The sequence below is a fragment of the Aotus nancymaae genome, unplaced genomic scaffold (assembly GCF_030222135.1).
Source record: "Aotus nancymaae isolate 86718 unplaced genomic scaffold, 86718_ANA_hifiasm-v0.15.2.pri h1tg000008l, whole genome shotgun sequence".
NCBI classification, from domain to species: Eukaryota; Metazoa; Chordata; class Mammalia; order Primates; family Aotidae; genus Aotus; species Aotus nancymaae.
In genome coordinates, this window is record NW_026988419.1 from 34,252,804 (window position 1) to 34,273,990 (window position 21,187).

General features: G+C 36.7%; 1 protein-coding gene across 3 annotated transcripts in view; it reads left to right on the forward strand.

Annotated features, from left to right (window-relative positions):
• SATB2 (SATB homeobox 2) overlaps positions 1-21,187 on the forward strand; it is a 191,832-nt gene that overhangs the window by 85,500 nt on the left and 85,145 nt on the right. For all 3 annotated transcript variants that reach the window (XM_021670695.2, XM_021670694.2, XM_021670696.2), the window contains one exon: positions 7,973-8,075. In XM_021670695.2, the coding sequence (XP_021526370.2) occupies positions 7,973-8,075 (103 nt within the window). The remainder of the gene's footprint in view (positions 1-7,972; positions 8,076-21,187) is intronic.

The following is a 21,187-nucleotide window of genomic DNA, read 5'->3' on the forward strand; positions in this document are numbered from 1 at the left end:
CTTGCATTGCAGCATCCCCATACATTACCCACTAGATGCCAGTAGCATGCCACTATACCCCTGCCCCCAGTTGTGACAACCAAAATGTCTCCAGACATTGCCAAAGGTCCTATGGCAGGAGCAATACAACTCTCAGTTAACCACTTCTCTGATGTGCTTAATGAATTAAGTATAAAAATGTTTCAGAAAGTGTAGTTTTCTTAGTATGTAAAGTTAAAGTTTTATTATTATTACAATGTTCTTGGCAGCTCCAAAACATTTTGAACTAGAAACAGTGAACAGAGTAATTTGGTGATTGATGTCCAGCACATTTCAGTTAAAGAGGGGCTCAGTTCTGTTGTTTAGATTTCAGGGAGATTTGATTTAGGCTTCTGATACGTTGTGTGGTTATGGAAAATCTCACTGGGATAGTTCTTTTCAGCCAGCATGGATATGTAATGTGACTCTGGCATTCATCCTATGGTCGTTACCCTTAAATAGTCCAGATTATTCACTTAAATTACATAGCTAGATTGTATTTTAGTGTGGAGAAAAACTTGCCCATTTTGTTGGTGGTTGTCACAGAACAGGTGCATGCAGTTTTTGAAGTTCAACCTATATAAAGTGAAAAAGAATGCATTTTTGTTCTAAGCAAGGTGAAACTGTAATCCAACAGTATACTTCCACTGGCATTCCTGGAGTCCTGATTAAGAATCAGGCACTTTGCAATGGCTGGGGATACAACAATGAAGCTGAGAGAGGAAGGAACTAAATCCCTTTCAATATGGGAAGAAGAGAGTGAGGCATCCAGTACTAGTCACCTTAGGTGAGAAAGGTGACTTGTTGGGTTTTTCAAAAATAGACTCAACTCATGAGTAAAAGATTCCTGTTGTTGAAATAATTGTTCCTTATTACCCCCAAGCCAAACTGTATTAGGGGTTTCTTCACTCGAGTTTGGCAATTTCATAAAGGAATGATTTAGTGGATAGTTCATACTTTCTTGAACACCCCAGTGGTCTGCAGTTCAAAAGAGCAGCCTTGAAGGCAGAAGAAAGGTATGGAGAAGTCCATAAAAGTGTAACAATTGTAGCCTGCGGTATATATATTTAAAACAGGGAAGTGATGATTTAGCCCTTCTCTGTCTGGCCAGATGCTTGGAAAGTACAGATTGTGGTTTTCTGTCTGCGTATTTATTTTTGATTTCACCTTTCAAAGTGTGTTTAAGTGCTGGCACCTTTTCTTTTTCCTCTGCTGTCTCTGGGAGTAACCACTTGAAGCCTCTTTCCTCTGTCACTGGCTGTCCTGAGCATCCTAATTTACCAGACCTTAGGCATAGTCCTCCCTTATTAAATGGTCCTTAGCTGTTAGAATTGGAAAACATGATTGCATCTTTCTGTGGCCTATTTATTCTTACTTGAGGAGGAGTTGAAAGACCTAAGGTCGGCTTTTGATTGCAAAACCCCAGGTCTTCAGGGTTTTGACCCATTTAAGTAAGTAGAGGTACCAGTACCTGCCTTGTGCATCTCATAGCTGATCATGATGTTCAAATGGAATGACTAAAGAGACAGTCTTGTTAACTGAAAATTGTGGGGCATTTTTGTTTTGTTGTTGTTGTTTTTCTTTTTGAGACAGAGTCTTGCTGTGTTGCCCAGGCTGGAGTGCAGTGGCATGATCTCAGCTCACTGCAGCCTCTGCCTCCCAGGCTGATGTGTTTCTCCTCCCTCAGCCTCCCAAATAGCTAGGATTATAGGTGAGTGCCACCATACCCAGCTAATTTTTGTGTTTTTAGTAGAGATAAGATTTCACCATGTTAGCCAGGCTAGTCTTGAACTCCTGACCCCAAGTGATCCTTCTGCCTCAGCCTCCCAAAGTTCTGGTATTGCAGACGTGAGCCACTGCATCCAGCCTGAAAATTGTAATGAAAGAATAGTTTGCAAGTGCATGCAACTTCCAATGTGCCCCGTCTCCTACACATGTTCTCTGTGACTCTCGATATATTAAAATAATTTTCTATGGTAAAATAGACATAACATGAAGTTTACCATTTTAACCATTTTTAAGCTTACAATTGAGTAGCATTAATTACATTCACAATGTTGTGCAACCATCACCCCTGTCTCTTTCCAGAACTTTTTCATCACTCCAAACACAAAGTCTGTAACCTTTAAGCAACAATTCCCCATTCTCCTCTCATCCTGACCCCTGGTAGCCTCTATTCTGTATTCTGTCTCTGTGAATTTGCCTACTACCTACCTTACGTAAGTGGAATAATAGAACATTTATTTTGTGCTGGTTTATTTTACTTAGCGTGTAGACATGTTTTTGAAGCAGATCTGTCCCATGCTGCTGGTTGAGATTTTGTTGCTAAATATTTGAGGAACAAAATGACTGACTAAAGTTACTGAATTGCAAAAATGTTACTAGATTTCCAGTGTGACAATGGTAAGGCATTTGTATAGTGTGGCTTTAGAAATAGATTGTAGGATAATTACTTCTGTCATCCTAAGCAAGCCTTACCTATTTGGACTTAACTCATATGTACAACTTGCCAAAATAATTGAGTAGTGAAATCAAGCAGCCAGTTAGGTCAGCAGAAAAAGACAAATTGAGCATGTGCTCATCATGCACAATGGCTGATCAACCGCATGGACCAGAATCATGTTTTAACCAGTTGCCAACTGTCTGTTTAATTCAGCCTAAGTTCATGCATGTAGAGGGGATGAATCATGTCACATGTTAACCAGTTGCCAACTGTCTGTTTTAGTTATTTTCATGTGCAGTTGTTTTAGTTTGTGTCCCAACCTCATGAACTCATATTGAAGAAGGCTCACAAATGACAGCGTGACAATAATTCCTAACCAGGGGATTGCAGTGACCATAAGAAATGATTGCACAATGGGGAGAAAGATGCCATTTGTTGATTCCACATCTTGTGCTAGGCCTTTTACACAAATCATCTCACAGAATCCTTATATTCTCTGATGCAGGAGACAATGTCCCCAATCACAGGGTGGGGGTGCTGACGTTAGACAAGCAAGCCATTCAGCAACGGCTTAGGGGAAGAGCTCTCAAATGTAGTGTTTTCATACTCCAAAGTTCAGAGGAAGTGTTTTGTTCCTTTAAAATGGCAGCAGTTTTCGATTCTGATATTATAGCTCAGAAGTGGGGATAGGAGGGATAGTAGAAGGCTGCCAAATGACATTAAATGAATTTTTTTCATGACAAAGTAATTCCTCCAAATCAATTTTTTCCCTTTACCTAATTGAAGTATCATTATATTCTCATGTTTAATATGTTATTTAGCGTCTCACCAAGCAGATTGAAAAGGCTGAAAATGAGCAAAGAATGCACATATCACTCATTGCCTGTCTTTGCTCTCTCTCTCATGTAGACATGGAAGAGGAGGCTAGGGGATGCCACTCCTCCACCCCCAGACAGGGGATTCTCACTGGCAGAATATGTAATTCTTCACTTTGGCTTAAAAATGTTTTTTACAGCAAGTGTATTATGTATTTTCAGCTTAGCTACTCTTAGTACTACACTGCTATTCAAACAAATAAATCCCACCAAGCTAGGCAGAATGCAGTGAAGGATATACAGTTATTTTATCTTTCTTTCATTTTATTGTGGGAAAGGGGGGTCCTCGGATCTCTGTTTTTCTAAGTGTATCATACAAATCATTTTAACCTGTGTTTATTATTTTGCTTTTTCCTATTAAGTTTTAAGTTGCCTCTAGGTTCCTTAGTTTTCTTTGATTATAAACTTCTTAATTAACTCGTATAAGGGGCCAGAGATCACAACTTTGTGTTTTCCTTTTTTTGCTGTTGTTACCTTGTTTTTTGTTTTGTCTGAAGTATTGGTGCAGCATTAGCTGTTGAGTCCTGGTAGCTGATGGAGGTGGTGCTGAATGTTTCCTTCCATTCATTCGTTTCCCTTCTTAAAAGACCCATGAAATACTGGTCCACTAACAGAGTGTCTTCGTGGTCCCTCCCAATGCTATTTGACTTTGGGAAAGATGCTTTTCATTCTGAGCTTCTGGGCCCTCAGTTTCAAAATGAACCATGCTTATTTATTTATTTATTTTTTAAGACGGGGTTTCACCATGTTGGTCAGGCTGGTCTTGAACTCCTGCCTTGGTTGATTCACCCGCCTTGGCCTCCAAAGTGCTTGGATTACAGGCGTGAGCCACCATGCCCGGCCATGAACTATGCTTATAATAATATGTGACATCTATTCTCTGGGCTAGTTAAAAAACAAGTGAGTTAAAAATTTGTTTCAGGAACCTAAAATAAAATTTATTTTTAGATAGGTCAATCTATCAATCATAAGTATTAAATAACAATATTATAAAATTTATTATCTTGCAGTTTGGCTTAGAGCAAATTCAAATCTGCTAGTAAACTTTGGAGTAAGTAAAGAAAATCTAATATAGTTTAATTTCTCAAGTACCTTATTTTTTAAATATTCCAGATATTAATGGCAAGCTAAATGTTAAATTGACTACAAATAAGGACACCTAGACTTCATCTCCCATCCAAAATCTTTATACTTAAAATTTCATAATTAACTACATAGAAGTCTGAAATTTTCAAAAGTTTCTATAATTGGAAAGACATTTTAAACCTTTTAATTTATCTTAGAACATAATATATTCATAAAATAGCTTTGTCTGCAGCCACTGTTTATGTGGTAGTGTTTATAGTTATGTCTCAAATGGGGACTGCCTCAGTTGCCCATTATATGTGTACCTCGTCTTTTCTTTTTCACAACCCACCACCATGTAGAGTGATGCGTGCTTAGTAAATGCAAAATCATTTTAATGTTAGCCTTAGTAAATCATAGTTCTTCTGTTTAAGTGTTAAAAATAGCAATACACATATGTTCTGGGTTATTTGTATTAGTATTGCTTTGTATAAACATGGATACTCAAGTTGGTTGCATTCTGGATTGAAAAAGTGGACTCAGATCTTATTCCTTTATCAAAAAGATGTGGATCCTAAAAGTCCAACTGTATGGTTGTTGTAGAATGATTAGAAAACATAAAAGAGCAACACAAACTGCAAAATTATACGTATTTTAAAAAGCAAAAAATTGAATTAGATCTTTTTTGGCTGGGTGGTAGGTGGGAAAGATTTTAATCATTACTCATCTCATTCTGCATTAATTGTATCTCATCAGGTTTACAATGCAATTGATTGTAAGATACATCTCTATTGCAGTGATGTTAAAGCATAAAAAGTGGATGAAATATGGAAAACACAGATTCTCTGTGTCCCAGGACCTCTGGAGAACATTGTTTTCTATAGAGTAATAGCACATGCTGGGTTCATGTTAGCCCCTTTCAGCTTTACATATCATTAAGTTTTGATGTTGTAGATATTTAATGGACACTAACATCAAGATGACCTTGTAGTGTGTGTCCAGAGCGTTCTAGTGGAGTCTACTGATTAAAATTCAGATTATGAGAATTTTAACAGTCTAATTTAGGGTTAGAAAACATTCATGAAACTGGAATAATCAGACATCACATAGCCTTTCTTTTAAAATATTCTCCAGATACTTTTATATCTTTTGATTCTAAAGTCCTCTGAGGATGGACTATAACAATTCTCATCAGTAAAAACTATTTTGGGTATTAGCTCTGTATAAAGACCTGCGGGGAATTGATATGAATAAAATGTGTCGTAAACTCAAAGAGACTTTTCTGGCAATTAAAGATTCTCGTTACCTAGGAAATGTATTTGATACCATTTTTTTCTCTTAGTTCATAGTTCAAACTTGTTTATTGTCCTGTGATCAGTAGAGGTAAAACTTACTTATAATTATCTGGGACAGAAAACAAAATCTGATTGAGTCAGGGTAGCCAATGTCTACTTTATTAATGAGTTGTGTGAAATACAGGACCTGCCAATGGAGCCAGTAGGAGCCCAGATATTCATTTCCTTGCCACTCTGTCTTGTGCAGGGTCAATGAAGATACAGCAGGAGCAAGGACAAAATAGAGAGGCTAGAGAGTGAGGGGAATTTGGATTATCTGGAGCGAGAGCGATGCGGGCTTCTGGGCTTGTGGCCTCGTATTATGAACCAGGTAGAATTTAGGAAGAGCACCAGGCAGTAATTAGACACTGTCCGTTTTAGTCCACTTTCTAGACCATTTTGCTGCACAGGGTTTAACTCCAACTCCTGCCATGGCTGTATATCCTGTGCCTTTCCAGAGGATAAATTCATAGAAACAAGATAGAGAGATGACAAGTACATTTGTGATTATTCATGTACACCAATGTGGCTGATACATCTATTATTAAGCTGCTTTCATGTTAAAAAATTTTATTATTATGACATTTCAGTTTGGCACTTTTAAATTTCATCTCTGTCCCTTTTCCTGTGTTAAATTTCAGTGACTCAGATATCCCACATCAGAACTATGTGAGACACGAGGTAGAAAAAAAAATGAAGCAAACGTAGTCACTGTCCTCAAGGGTCTCACAGTCTAGGAACAGAGAGAATCTCAGCCCAGAGAGGGAGCTAGCTCAGCTAGTTAGGAAACAGCTGTACTTGGTCGTTAATAGCACAAAGCAGAACCCTGCCTCAGGGAGATGAGAATTCCAGTAGTCATCCTATAAGGCAGCAGACAGGGCCCCACAGGTTCTGTGATACACTCTGATGATATTAGCTCTTTGAGTTCCCAGTGCTGTGTTCAGACCTTGAGATGAAAAGAGTTATCCTTACTATCTTCCCTTAGAGAAAGGAATTGTCATGTGTATATCAGCAACTAGGGAGGGCTAACCATCTGCTATATAGAAAGGGCCAAAGAGGCTTCTGTGAATTGAATTAAGAACCCCCTCTCCCACCAGTACTGCATAGTGACTGAAAAAAGAGGAGTCTGATGTTTTAAATGGGAGTCTATGAAAGTCTGTTGGCATTTTAACCTCCTGGTAAATAACTTGATTTATTGTTACCCTTTTTCTCTCTACTACTTTGTAGAAATGTCATTAGAAGTTCTAAGATTTCTCTGACTGTTCTATGTCTGGGGCTAACTTTTTTTTGAGAAAGATGAGATTTCAAGGCAAGATATAAAACCTTACACAGGTCATTAGGATCTCTTGAGTTTATGCCTAAGACAAAATAAAAACCAAGAAATAAAAATCTATGTATAAAACATACACAGTCAATTCAGGTATAAGTTAACATCTGCCACAAATGTTGGCTCAAACATACTGTATTAACTGCAAACATATCTCTGTAGGAAGTTCAATTCAAGGTGTGCAATTATAATTTTAAGTTTTCAGTGCTAAGTCAGGTTATACTCCCCTTCTCTTTTAACCCGAATTATTAATACAAACAACTCAGCTGATCGGTTGGGCTGAGGAGGATGAGAGCAAGGCACTTAAGCACTCAGAACGTTTGAGCTTTGGTTCATTTTTGATTGAAACACAGTACAAGTGTTATGTTTAGTTTCCCCTGCTCCAAAATAGCACTGTTAATTTTTTCATTTGGTGAATTTTCACACAAGTGCTAATCACACGTTTCTATAAATTATATTAATTTAACTTATTTTCCTAAATGTTGTTCTGCAGTGTGTAGCACGGATGTTCTCAGATTCTTGGCTGTGTAAGCTTGTTGTAGTTGGAAGCGGGACAGAAACATCTGAAAGGCATTATTTGGATTATGGATGCTGGAGCATCTGATCTCACCTTTTGCTCTGGTTCCTAAATCACAACTGTTCCTCCTCTTTGCATTTTATCTACATGTTCTGTCCCCTCCATTGTTGACATTGCCCCAGGGTTGGCTTTTTGGAGAAAGCACTATCATTGTATAAGTTAAAGGGATGGTAATCATGTTTGATGTTAAATAGTTTACTTTATGGGAGAGTGACTGTTTTAAGTTTAAAAGACAAAACAGGTTAACTGGCTATAGCAGGCTATATAGTGCTGTTTCTTGTCCTAAAAAGAAGTATTCATATTTTGAAAAAATAATTATATATTTTTTTTCAGAGTATGATTTCATCCATTGTAAATAGCACATATTATGCCAATGTGTCAGCAACCAAGTGCCAGGAGTTTGGGAGATGGTATAAAAAGTACAAGAAGATTAAAGGTAAACTGACTTTTTTGTTTGTAAAGCCTGTTTTCAGTTTCTGAGGTTCATGAGTTGTTGGTTGTTTGGAATTTATGCTTATTTAATATACAATTTATATAATTTTTTACAAAGGTGAGATCTTTAATTTTCTGTCATGAGATCCAAATCGGCTCTCTTAAAACTAAGAAGATATTTGAAGTAAAACTAAAATTAGTAGCACAATATGTTAAGTTTATAGTTTTCATAACTGATACCTGCAAAGACCAAAATCCTTTAGAATGGAAACTTAAAAGCTGTCATTCTTGGTTAAATCAGCACTTACATTTCAGGTACTGGTTAACCAATACTGTTATGGTATCAGGAAGTATTTGATCAGAAATGGAGTTTGATGTGTCCGTTTGTTGACGATTCCAGAGCAGTGGTGAAAATATTCAGGCAGACGGGTTCAAATCTTTGGCTTCTACATTGCTAGCTGTGGGAGCTTAAGCAGATTATTTAACTTCACCAAGACTCAATTTCCTCATCTGAAAATGGGAAATAATCAAAGTACTTAGGTCACTGGGTAGATGCGAGGACTAAATAAGACAATACTGGCACAAAGTAACCTCTTGATAAATAATAGTAGAATACTAAACTACTAATAATTAATTGTAAGAGTTGTACTAGCAGTAATGTATTACATAAGGAATTATGTTTGGTCCTGAAAATAAAGTTCTCTTATGTAGTAAAGAGCATGCTATTTTAGATCACCTAGACCTTTAAACATGTCAGGACCATTTCAAATATGTCAGTGGTGGAAAAATTATTTTGTTTTCACTCCACTCAGATACCTGCTTTCTGGATTTCACTCCTGTTACCTATTCAGGTCCCTGAGGGGATTTGGGGAATTTTTTGTAACATTGGTTTGATGGTCCTTCTAGCCCATATTTTGCATAATTATGACATATTTATCACACTTTGTTACGTGAATTCCTAGCCTTGCTTACACTGCCCCCGTTTGCGAGGCAAATGACAATTTATGGTGGGTAAGTAAAAGTAAAGGATGAATTTATTTGTTTTACTACTTGGAGGTTTTCTCAGGGGAGACAGGGTGTCAAAGTAGTGCTTGTTGGCTATTGAATACTTGGGAGCTTCTTTACAAGGTTACCTTTTGAAGAAATGAAGTTTACCTACATTGACAGCACATTTCTGATCACAAAGGAATGAGAGTGTTTTATGCTAAGTATACGTTTTATAAGGCAAGTGAAAACATTGAGCTACCCAGGAGAAATTAAGTACACTGAAAATTGAATTAAGATCCATTTCTTTTCAACAGATTCTAAAATTCTTAGAGCCCTTTAGATTCTGGTTTGGGCAAATGCTTTAGGATATTAATATTCACCCTTGTACAATATAAGATGAATAACTCCTTCTCATTATACAACATCATTATGTGGTTCAGAAGGGTTTCTTTTCTGTAAGTGTTGCCTCCAAGTTTTTCTTTTAAAATAGGATTGTTAAAGTGCTTGAACATATCCTCTTTGGGTAAAAATCAAAAGAATCATGCAGCTTCAAGGTCATTTGCTAGATCCCATTTACTTGCTGTTATAAGAGAAAGTAAGAGACTGTCCTCTTTTAATAGGCTGGAGTGTAATTCCAGATTCAGAAAGATTGGAAACTCTTCACTCTAGTGTTTTCAGAATTGCCACTACAGAATATGTGTGTGTGTGTCTGTGCAGTTGCACATTAACACTCATGTCTTGAGCTTTAATTCTTCAAGCTGTATTTTTTTTTTTGAGATAGTAAATGCACAGTTAAATCTTTAAGTGCCATAAAAGCAGACTGAGACCTTGATTTCATTCAGTAGGTCAAGGATCCACACCTGAAGAGGCTGTCAGACACTGTGTACACATACTATTCAAAGAGATGGAGCTAGTCATTGCTGTTGAAAAGTGTGTATGTGTGTCTGTGTGTGTCAGTAGGAGGAGAAAAGGGAAGGTTAAGGTATGTGTGAAGTAAACACAAGCTGCCATAAAACAGTTCAAGTGGTGTTGATTCATCAACCAAGGGAGTGGGAGGAAAAACAAAGAATTCATGACAGGTATAATGGTGTGCAGAAAATAAACACCCAGAGAAATGCGTTATGTTAACTTTCGACCCTCAGAAAAAAGGAAGTGTTGGACTGAGGCAGGCACATTTTATTTGGTAGAAGCCTTTTTCTATGAATAGATGTTGCTGTGGGAGTTTCTACCTAGTAGGATCCATTTCTCATGGGAAAGTAATGATTTGATTTGTAAAATTTGTGTCCCTGCTTTCAAAGTGAAAGAAAGAAGCAATGAATTTCAAATTTGGAAACTAGTAGTAGCAAAACCAGAATTCTACCACAGGGCTCTGAGAAACTAGAAGTCAGAGTTCTATATCCCTCCCGGCCTTCCTACTTCCCATTTCTACCTCAAAGTTACCAATTTACATGCACTTCTATGCACTATTCAGCATAGAAGAAAATCTCAAGTGAACTTACTGAGGTCCCAAACTAAATGCAGGCCACATTGTTAAATATGTTTCCTATTATCTGCTAATGTCTGTTTTAATAAAACAGTGGGAACTAAGTGGTTGCTTCTTAATCAAAAACATGATTTCCTAAACATAAGCTATGTGATTCTGTTACAAATTGCCACGTATAGATCTCCTAGGTCAAAATTTTTTTCTCTTCTCATAGAAATAAACAGTAAAATAATGATATAGTCCAAAAGATCAAAGTAAATATGACTAAAACCTGGCAAAAATAAAAGTCTACTGAAAGGATAAAAAAAGATCAGATTGCAAATTCTATAGTTAATGCTTAAATAAATATGGGGAAAATGAATAATCAATAATTTGATATCATCAAAAACAGATGTAAAAACTGTATACAAATGGAATTGTCTAAATTTTGAAGTAAACATTTTAATGTGCATTTTTTGAATTTGTTGTTATTATAGCTAAACTATTTACACTTATTCTTTAGAAAGTCCTAAATTGGTTTGGCTTAGCATGTTAACTTTATTTTCCCCAGTGATCACAGCAAAGCACATTCTGTTTACCTTTTTTCTTTAATTTCAAAGACAATCATGGTTGACACAGACATATTTGAGTTAACATGAGCATTACTTCAGGATAGATAGGGAGACAGTGTGTATACTCTGGTTTCAAGGTCGAGGACCGTGAATCTGTTTCCCAGGAGTACTTGACATTGAAGAAAATGGAGTGGGTGGGTAGGGTAGGGTGGTAGGTTGGTTTAGGCAGCATTTTTTAAAATTGCTGATCATAGCATACTATAATTGCATCTGGTCCAGATTTTACAATGCAGAGCTCATAAGCTCCCAAGTATAAGAAAAAAAATGTACATTTTATCTAAAAGCAAAAAAAAAAAAAAAGACCAGTATTAATAATTGTTTAATGTTTAGGAGTTTCAGTATTGTACATGAGGCGAATCCATAGACACCTAGAAACATTTGTGCTATTCTAAAATTATTTTTAAGGTCTTAGGATTATGAGGAATTTAACCAAGTAATTTTTTTTTAAGTTCTGCACATTTTAATAAATGTATATATATTTTTTTACCCAACTCTTTTTTTGGCTGATCCTGAGATGTAAACTTTCCTCATGATTTTTATGAAACAAAGTGGCAACCGTATACATAGTACCACCATCAATTTTACTCTCATGGCAATCTACTTTTGCAGGGGATATAATAAAAATAAGAAAAAGCCTTAAAAAAGAATCTTTTACATATTTTAAATGTGTCCTAATTAATAAGTTACAAGAAAATAATTTTATATCTAAAGTATTTTGTCATCTGGTACCAAAAGCAAAATAAGTAGTCACCTTTGGTGAGGTCAATGCCAATTATTTAGTATGCCTCAAGAATTGAAGTGTCATTGGAAGTTTAAACAAATACTTGTGGCTATTATAAAATTATTTATGTCATAAAATAATACCATTAGAATGAATGGACCTAACCAAATCCTGTATTTTGGCCAGAGTGCAGAATTATCCTTATCACTTTTCTTTTCTCAGTCATTGCCCAAGAACCCCCGATTGTTAATTGTCTTAAATTTATTTGTTTATTTGAACTTATTTTGCCAGATATTAAAAATCTGGGAGAAAAGAAGATTTTAAAAACCAGTGTTACTTCCGCAAGCCTGGTTTATTCTAGTAATCAGTATTTTATCTGACCCTGTCTGATCTAGTCTTGCAAGATCAAACGTCCAGGCCAGCAGGCAGACAGTAAACAAAGCCCATGAAGGGTTTCGGTAAACACAAAGATTAGATGTTGAATGAAAATTAAACTCCTTGAACTAGTCCTCTGTACTAAAGCGGTTAAGTGGGTTGTGATTAAAAGAAATAAGTAATTATGATCATTATAGCTGAAATGATATAATGTTACCACATTTAAAGCACCTCTTGTACTCGAAAATGATTGTGTCATTTACAAAGTGGTGCCTGGGAGTTGAATAGAGAAATCAGTGTCCCCTGACCTGGTTCCATAAGGCAGCCCTTGCTTAGCCATGGTGGTATCAGTGGTCAGGACAATGCCTTTAATCAACTCCCGGTCTTTCTGCCTCTGCTGTTGTTTAACTCTGATGAGGTAGAAGTAACTTACTTTTGTCTACCTAATTTTTCTGTCATGAAAGAAATTTGCTTTCAGCTTCAGATCTGAATGAAATGTTCTGCAAGGAAGTTTGTCTGCCCTATGTTGTAGCTTGTTGAAAGTAATGGCAGCATAAAATCCTTTGAATACTGTATACATATTTACGTATTTTATACTGACAAATTATAGCTGTACATATTTATGGGGTACAAAGTGATGTTACGATTTTTAATACAATGCAAAATGATTAAATCAAGTGAATCAATCTATTCATCACCCCAAATACTTGACATTTTTGTGATAAGAACATCTGAGACTTACTCTGTGATATTAAAATGCACCGTACTCAATTATTAGCTATAGTCAACATTCTGTACCGTAGAGCTCAAAAAAAAAAAAAATCAAACTTGTTTCTCCTCACTGGGACTTTGTACTGCTTGATTATCATCTCATCGCTCCCACCTCCCAGTCTCTGTTAAACACCATTCTACTCTCTACTTCTATGAATTAAATTGTTTTAGATTCCACATATAAGTGAGAACATGCAGCATTTGTCTTTCTGTGCTCAACTTATTTCACTTAACACAGTGTTCTCCAATTCTACTCATGTTGTTGTATATATTGGATTCATGGAAATAGAAACATTCACCTCTGCTATCAACCACTTTCCCTCTCACCGGTTTTCCAACATATGGAAGAGCCTTGCACATTTTCATTGTGATTGTCACTGATAGTATGCATAGATCACCTATGCTTGCTTGGCCCTCCAGTGGAAAGCTTATTGGTAGTTTACGGGGAAAAATGGTGCATGGGAATGTCTTGAGCACTCAGCTTAAATGTAGGCTAATTCCTTGCATGAATCTTAAGAAGCTCATTCCAGCTGTACTGTAACTGCCTTGTTGGCCTGAATATACTTATTCATAAATGTTTAAAGATGTAAAAACATTTGTTTGTTAGTGATGTAGTTTGTAGATTAAAAGAAATGAACTTGCAATCTCATAGTTTTATTATTTATGATGTTGTTTTAGGTAGACATTTAAAAAGGATGCAAAGGGAAAAATGATCTACTCTCCTTTTGCCTTCCCTACTTCTCATGCATCTATTCATCCATGTAGCCATCACGTACCTACTCTTTTGAAGAAGCATAAAACATAGTTCCTGTTTCCAAATGCCTACAATCTATACGAAACACTTAATTCATAATATAACACATATCTTGTCATTCAGAAACAAATTTTAGCTTCTATTTTACATATAATACCTGAGGGGATTCTAAGGAGTGGGAATACAGTGGAGAGCATTACCTTGTCCTTCCTCATGAGATAATTGTAGTCATAATTAAATAAATACTTTTAACTAAATGATTAGTGAACGCTTCTGCTACAAGCCATAGTCAGTGCTAGAAGCCGTGAGAAACGTCCATACACACATAAGATGTGCTTCCTACCTCTAGTTGTATTGCCCTCAACCTAGCAGGAGAAGCAGCTGTATAAATGGATCTGGCAAATATATAGTAGTGATGTAAACTAGTGTGATGGTAGCATAGAGGAAGGTCCGTACACTTTTCTTGCTAGGTTTGACATGGGGTGGGTGGTGGGCGGTTAGGGAGAAGCAGCGCATGAATTATACCTTAAGGACAAGTAGAGTTTTGCAGCAAGGAGGAAAAGAGAAGGAGGAATGTTTCGGGTAACTGCATGTTCATGAGTACAGATGAAGAGGTGGAAAATTACCAAGTGGCTGTCCAGTATGTCTAGAATGGCATTACATTTATCCTGATACTGTAATATAACAGGTGCCCAGAATGGCTAAGCTTTTGATCAGTGAAAAGGCAAAGGTAGAATATCCCTGAATATAGGGAGAGTAATGACACCAAATGTTCGTAGAAATGGTTGGGACCTGGCTGGGTGCGGCGGCTCACATTTGTAATCCCAGCACTTTGGGAGGCCAAGGCAGGCAGATCACAAGGTCAGGAAATCGAGACCATCCTGACTTACACAGTGAAACTCCGTCTCTACTAAAAATACAAAAAATTAGTGAGGCGTGGTGGCATGCACTTGTAATCTCAGCTGCTTGGGAGGCTGAGGCAGGAGATTGCTTGAACCCGGGAGGCAGAGGTTGCAGTGAGCTGAGATTGCCCCACTACACTCCAGTATGGGTGACAGAGTAAGACTGTCTCACAAAAAAAAAAAAAAAAAGAGGAAAGAGATGGTTGGGATCTGGGTGGGAGATCATCTATGTTGTCACAATGAAAAATAAGGTTGAGAAGGTAGAGAATACACCTTAGGGGTCTTTGAAAGCCCAATTGAGGTATTTTGGGGATACTTGAAGGTTTTACAGCAAGAGAGTAACATATTGAACATGGTGGTTTTAAGAATGATTCCTGTAGACACCATGTGAAGCTGTTTGAGGATGTGAGTAGGTGTATGGCAGGAAGGGAGGTGGGTGGGAGGGGGAAGATAGGTGTGTACACCTGGTAGAAGTAGGCAAAATCAAATCTGTTGCAGTAATTGATGGAAGTGTAGTGGTGAGGGAAGTGAGGCCCTGGCTTTGAGTGGCAGGAGTGAGAAAGACAGGAAGCCACCGATGCAAGAGGTTCAAGCAGAAAAGAGCCATGAGACTTGGTGAGAGTGAATAAGGGTATGGGAATGAGAAAGAGACATGCAAGCAGAATCCAGGTTTTGAGCTTAAGTGACTCCTGATGGTTGTGACAGAAATAAGACAATACCAGTGGAGATGAAATTGCTGATACCTTAGTGAGAATTGACAACTAGGTAGAAATATCCATTAGGCTGTTTGAGATGTGGAACCAGCTGACTAAAGGACAGGATGAAGAATAAATTTTCAGGCTACTTTATTGGAGGACAGTTTAAATGGTACCAAAGGAATATTCCTTAAAGAGGAGAGCAAGAGCAGGAGAGGGCTGGAAGCTTTTAGAGGAAAAGGGCCAGGAGTTAAGAAGATGCAACTAGACAGAGTGAGATGTCAAGGGAAGCCAAGGAAAGATGAGTTACCGGGTGGGGGGTGGGGATGTGTTATCAAGGGTGCAGTGGAGGGGCAGGGGAGAGGAGAGGGAATTGGAGGCTCTTGGCTTTGGCAGAAAAGGTAGCATAATGACATTGGAAGGAGCTGTCTCTGTAGTGTGAGAAAAGGGCAAGTCTGCATCTACTAAGGGAGGAGTGGCAAGGACATGAGAGGAAAGAGTCTAAAAGTGGCTAACTGAAGCATGATGGCCAAGTGTAATTAGCAGAAAGAGGATGGAGCCAGCAGTTTTGAAAAGGAAGAGGAGTGATAAGCAAGAGCCCACCAGCAAGGAGGGAGGGAATGGGTCTGAGGCACAGATGATGTTGTCCCGTTTGAAATAAAGAGAAATAGTGATATTTTCTTCAGAACCTGAGAGAAGGTCAAGGAGATGCATAAGGAGGAAGATTCTGGAAATGTAGTGGACAGTGAGGATGGGCAGCTCAGGCATGAAGTGTGGGGCTGGGCTGGCATGACCTTCTAGCAGTGAAGGAGAGAATGATTAGGATGGGGCTTGGTGGTGAGAACACCTGAAATAGGTTCTGGACAGACCCTGTCTGGGTAACAAGGAGAGAGTGTGCTTTAGATTACTCCTAGCTTCAGATTTCCGTTTGTCCTGTCCAGAAACAAAATAAAAAACTCAAAAATGAAAGTAGATGTGATGGTGGTTGACAATGAATCTACAGAAGTGTGAAATGAGAGTTTTTGTGTGTAGACCACAAAATGCCCAGCTTATTTAAAATCGGATGATTGTGGGGATGTCCTCTTCTACTGGGGAGACCAGCAAGTTAAAATCAGAGAACTCTCTTGGTTTCTTGATAAGTTAAATAAAGATTATTTATTACCTGATTTTCCTCAGTCGATTACAAAGTTCAAAGCTAAAAAGCACTTTAGCTCCTAAGGTGCTTCGTACTTAATTATAAATGCTATGTAAGATGCTAGAACTACAATCACATTGCCTAATGGGAGACAGTTATTTAACTCTTTGCCTGACTGATGAATGGCCTTCATTCTCCCCTTTGCAAGAATTTGAGATTATTTGACCTTGGAGTCCTGAGCTCCCAAAGTAATGGACATGAATCTATAATCACCTAGAATACAAATCGGACTATGAGTTCTAACATTGGGCCCTTCAGGCTATCACTTTTCTAAACTGTGTGTACCTTGGTAATTTTGATTTTTGACTCATCCCCCTTCTGGGCCGAAAGCTCTTCAGAGGTGGAGGTTTTGGGAACATGAGAACATATCCATTTTCTGTCCTCCCCAGAATCCTGAGAGCATGGGCCCTTAAACACTGTAAATACTTAGTAAATATTAATAGAATTGGATATAATATACATGAACTTATTTGAATATATGTACTTAGAGCAGTTTTATTTTTACACATATCATATGGGGCACTAATCATATTTGCTACCTGATCTTTCAATTGAGAGAAAAAAGAAAGAAAATCTTTGCTTGTTTAATTCATATTGCAAATGTCCTTAGAAAATTAGTAATTGGTTAGAATCATTCTATTTTTCTACTAGTTAATTGAGCTAAAGACTTAACAATAGTCAATTCAGTTGAATGGGACAGTAATACCTTTATAAAGTACAAATTAGAGACCATTCGTGTAGCATAAGATAAATACCTTTGAGATTTTCTTAGCTAGTTTATTTAGTATTTTCCTTAATATAATGTCCTAAAACATTCAAGTCCTATAAAAATCACAGAGACTGGTCAGAGGAAAAGAATGAATCATGAATTGATTGTTTCCTTGATTAACTTTTCTTCGGTAGGTTGAATTAAAGGATTAATACACATGGAATGCCAACTGGCAAAGGCAGAATTTTCCTAAGCAGTAATGTTAAGTTTCAACAATGTAATTTTTTTTTTTTACTATCATGTACTGAATTCACCTTAGAAATTATAGTTTTAGATAAAAATAAAGATATGATTAGATATAAGCAGCTATAACCTATATAGAACATTACAGGAATACTTGAAATGATCAGTGATATCAAACTGTGATAAAGCATTGTTTGAAACCAAAAGGGACAATAGTGTTCTGGTGCAGAGGGTGTAGACTAGGAAAGGCGGATAATGCTCACTTTTTCCATGGAACATAATGGGTCCTAGGAGCTTTTATTACCAAAGAAACAAGAGGTGTCCACATTTGAGTTACTTTATGGTGGATATATATGTTTCTGTGGAGGTTAATATGATGGAAAAAGGAAGTTGATAATAAGGGGAAAATACACCTAAGAAAACCAGTCATATGGTATTATCACAATGCTGGCTGGTAGACTTTGCTTATGGGCTGTTTTATTAGGAGTTAACAAGTTGGCTCTGAATATCTTGCTCTAGGCAGTGACTTTGCAAGCAAGTTCTCAACCCAGAGACAAATTCTCTTGAACAAATTTAAAGAAAAAGAAAATCTTTGGGTTTGGTAGCTAGTTTTTCTTTTTCTTTTTTTTTTTTTTTTCTTTTTTCTTTTAGTCTTCAGCTCTTTCAAGCTCCTAATAATTTTTTAAAATTATATTCAGTGAACTCTTCTGGTAGTAGTTTTGTTTGTTTTAATGGTATGGGATTTATATCTGAGAGATATAACATATTAGCTTTGGCTACTGCAATCATGCCCATGTTTGTATTAACAGAATTTTTTTTTGTATAATAAATTGACCTTACACCTTCAGTTATTACCTAGGAGAGAATAAACCAGAGATATTTTCAGTGACTGGGCTTACTCAGTGTTGGCAGATGGGATGCTATTCTGGTTTGTTGGGGGAAATTAGTGTTATGTTTACCTTTTAAAAAGAAGTTAACCCAATGAAAGACTTTCGGTGGACAATGAGTTTATTGAGAATTAATGTGTAGCCCAGATTAGTGAAAGGAGAAAAAATAAGTATCAGGTGGAAGCATATGGAATTGCCATTTTTATAGGTCAAAATTGTTACATATCACCGATTTCATATAGTTCAATTATATATGAATTTGTGATTGCCCAAGATTCTCAAGGTTATCATGTTATGTGAGTGTGCATACCCCATTTCATTTCTTGTTGTTGACTTGTTTCAAAGAAATACTTTCTATTTACAGAATATATGGGGTACTTGCAAAAGCTCTCTGTTGTGTGATTCATGTCTTTCATCAGTCAGGTGGAATCCATGCTGACGACACTCATTTTGGGACAAAAGTTTGGCCTCAAGAAAAATAAGATAAAGGGAGGGGATTTATAAAAATAAATATTATCACTACATATATAGTGTAAGACATATATATAAGACATATATGTATATCTTACAGATGACTAGAATGAATTGCTAATAAATTGACAAAACCTGAAGTTACAGGAGCTATCTTTTATCATCCAATAGAAATGCACTTTAAATCATAGGCAGGTGTTATGGGCCCATCTGTGTGTAGCAGGCAGTTAAATTGTCTGAAGCAAATATATTGATGGAGTTTTTTAAAGTTAAGATTATTCAGTACTGTATCTCTAGGGGCTGCCCTCATTCCTGGTATATAATAGTTGATAAATAAATGTTTGTTATGTTTATTATATGCATTTTAATGTAAATAATTTTATTTAAGTGATTAGCAGATTCAATTGTTGAGGAATCGGTGATTTTATCACTTTTTGAATTGACAGTCTTTTCAGTCTGTGTTACACAAAGCATACAGTGGAGGCTCAGGTTGAGCTCTTAATGACTCGTCCATCCTACATGTCACATATGTGTGCCGTGTGCACTTGTGCACACATGCATGCAAATACAAAGTGAAACTTATCAGTAAGAAAGTTGATTGCTCCTGACCCAAACCCTAAAACTATTAATAACTACATGCCCCAAACTGGGTGGTTTACCTTAAGCAGAGGAATACAGGCTGCAGGGTCCTGAAGATAAAGATTTGAATTCAGAGTCTTCCTTTAACAGGTCTGTAACATCAAACTATTATGACATTAAAGTCAAATAATGACATTAAAGAAGCCGACTGAGCTTCGGCTTCTTTAATAAAGTGGGCATCTTAATAACCATGTCATAGAATTGTTGTGGGAGTTAAACAATAATGTTGTGTAAAGGATTTAGCTCAGTGCTTTAATCACTGTATACATGGTAGGGCTTGGCATTACCTGAGATATCAATACAGTTTGAAAAAGGTATGTTAGGAGTAAAAATATAAAAATTCTTATACTTATAATAAATATATTTTTTCTAAGGAAAATCCATTAAAAAGTACTTGTGAAACATTTAGGCCCTAGAACTTGACTTTGAGTTATGCACAGAAAAAGGAAAAAGCTAGTTTTCATTGGCCATGTGGTTTATTATTTCTTATTATGAGGCCAGAGCCAGCAGCCATAAGCATTTTTGAATATTTCTAAATATTTATCTGCATTTGGACAGTTATTTGACCTAGAACACATTTTTAAGTTTCCCTGGTATTAGACAATATTATTATCTTTAAAATTGGTCTCCAAAGTTTTAGAGCATGAGGTGGGGGAGCAGAGAACCTGGAGAAGAGGTTTGTAAATTTAAGGTATTCATATGCTCGAGTATCTTTTTTCTGTGTGGTAATGTTTGGGTACCAATTTGAAATTGCTGATTTGATTGGCAGCTTTTTTTACTAAGAGTGCCCAAAGCAAGCCTGTGTCCTTTTTTACATTTGTAGAATCACTTCCATTTGTAGAATTTCTTTCCGAAGTTGAAGGAGTCATAGAGAAATTCTGCCATCTTCTTTTCTTTCTTTCTTTCTTTTTTTTTTTTTTTTGGCTTATGTTCTACCCAGGGTTTCTAGGAGAGGTTCTGGGGAATACTAGAGTGTTATCTTATTAAGGAATCCATTAGCACTCATTCATGCTAATCCATTTTCATTTGCATAAGCATCTTAATGGCTTAAAGAAAAATCCATAGGCCTGAGATTCTGGAAATTTCTCAGTGCAAAGCCTTTTACCCAATTCATTGCTTTCTACCCATTATAACTATGAACAAACCCCAGGGTCTATTTCACAAAAGCAACTGTGTTAAGGTTTGCATGAAAATACTAGAATAATAGCTCTAGAAATATTATCTATCCTTTTAGCAGTGTTGATAAACTTGCAAGAGCAATACTGTAATTACTACTGCTATTGCCACTGTATAAACAACTATTTTTCTTGTAATGGGGAGTTTCACAGAGATGTCTAAGGGCAGTCTTAAATTCCTGCTGAAGAGTAAAGAGCAGAAACAAGTATTCTGAGAAAGAGAATCGTTTTAAAACGGTACTTTTAAAGATGCTCTCACGTAAGTAACCTGGAAGGTTACTTTAAGACCACTTTACAGGTAATCCTCTCCATTTTACAGATAATCCCCAGATAACTCATCTAGTTACAACCCAGGCCTTTGAAATTTCAGTTTCGTACATGTGTGTGTGTTTGTGTGTGTGTGTGTGTATTATTTTATTTTTTGAGTATTGAAAATGTTCTTGTAACAACCTAAAATATATAAATATATGTCAGGGATTTATAATATTTGAAACAAAT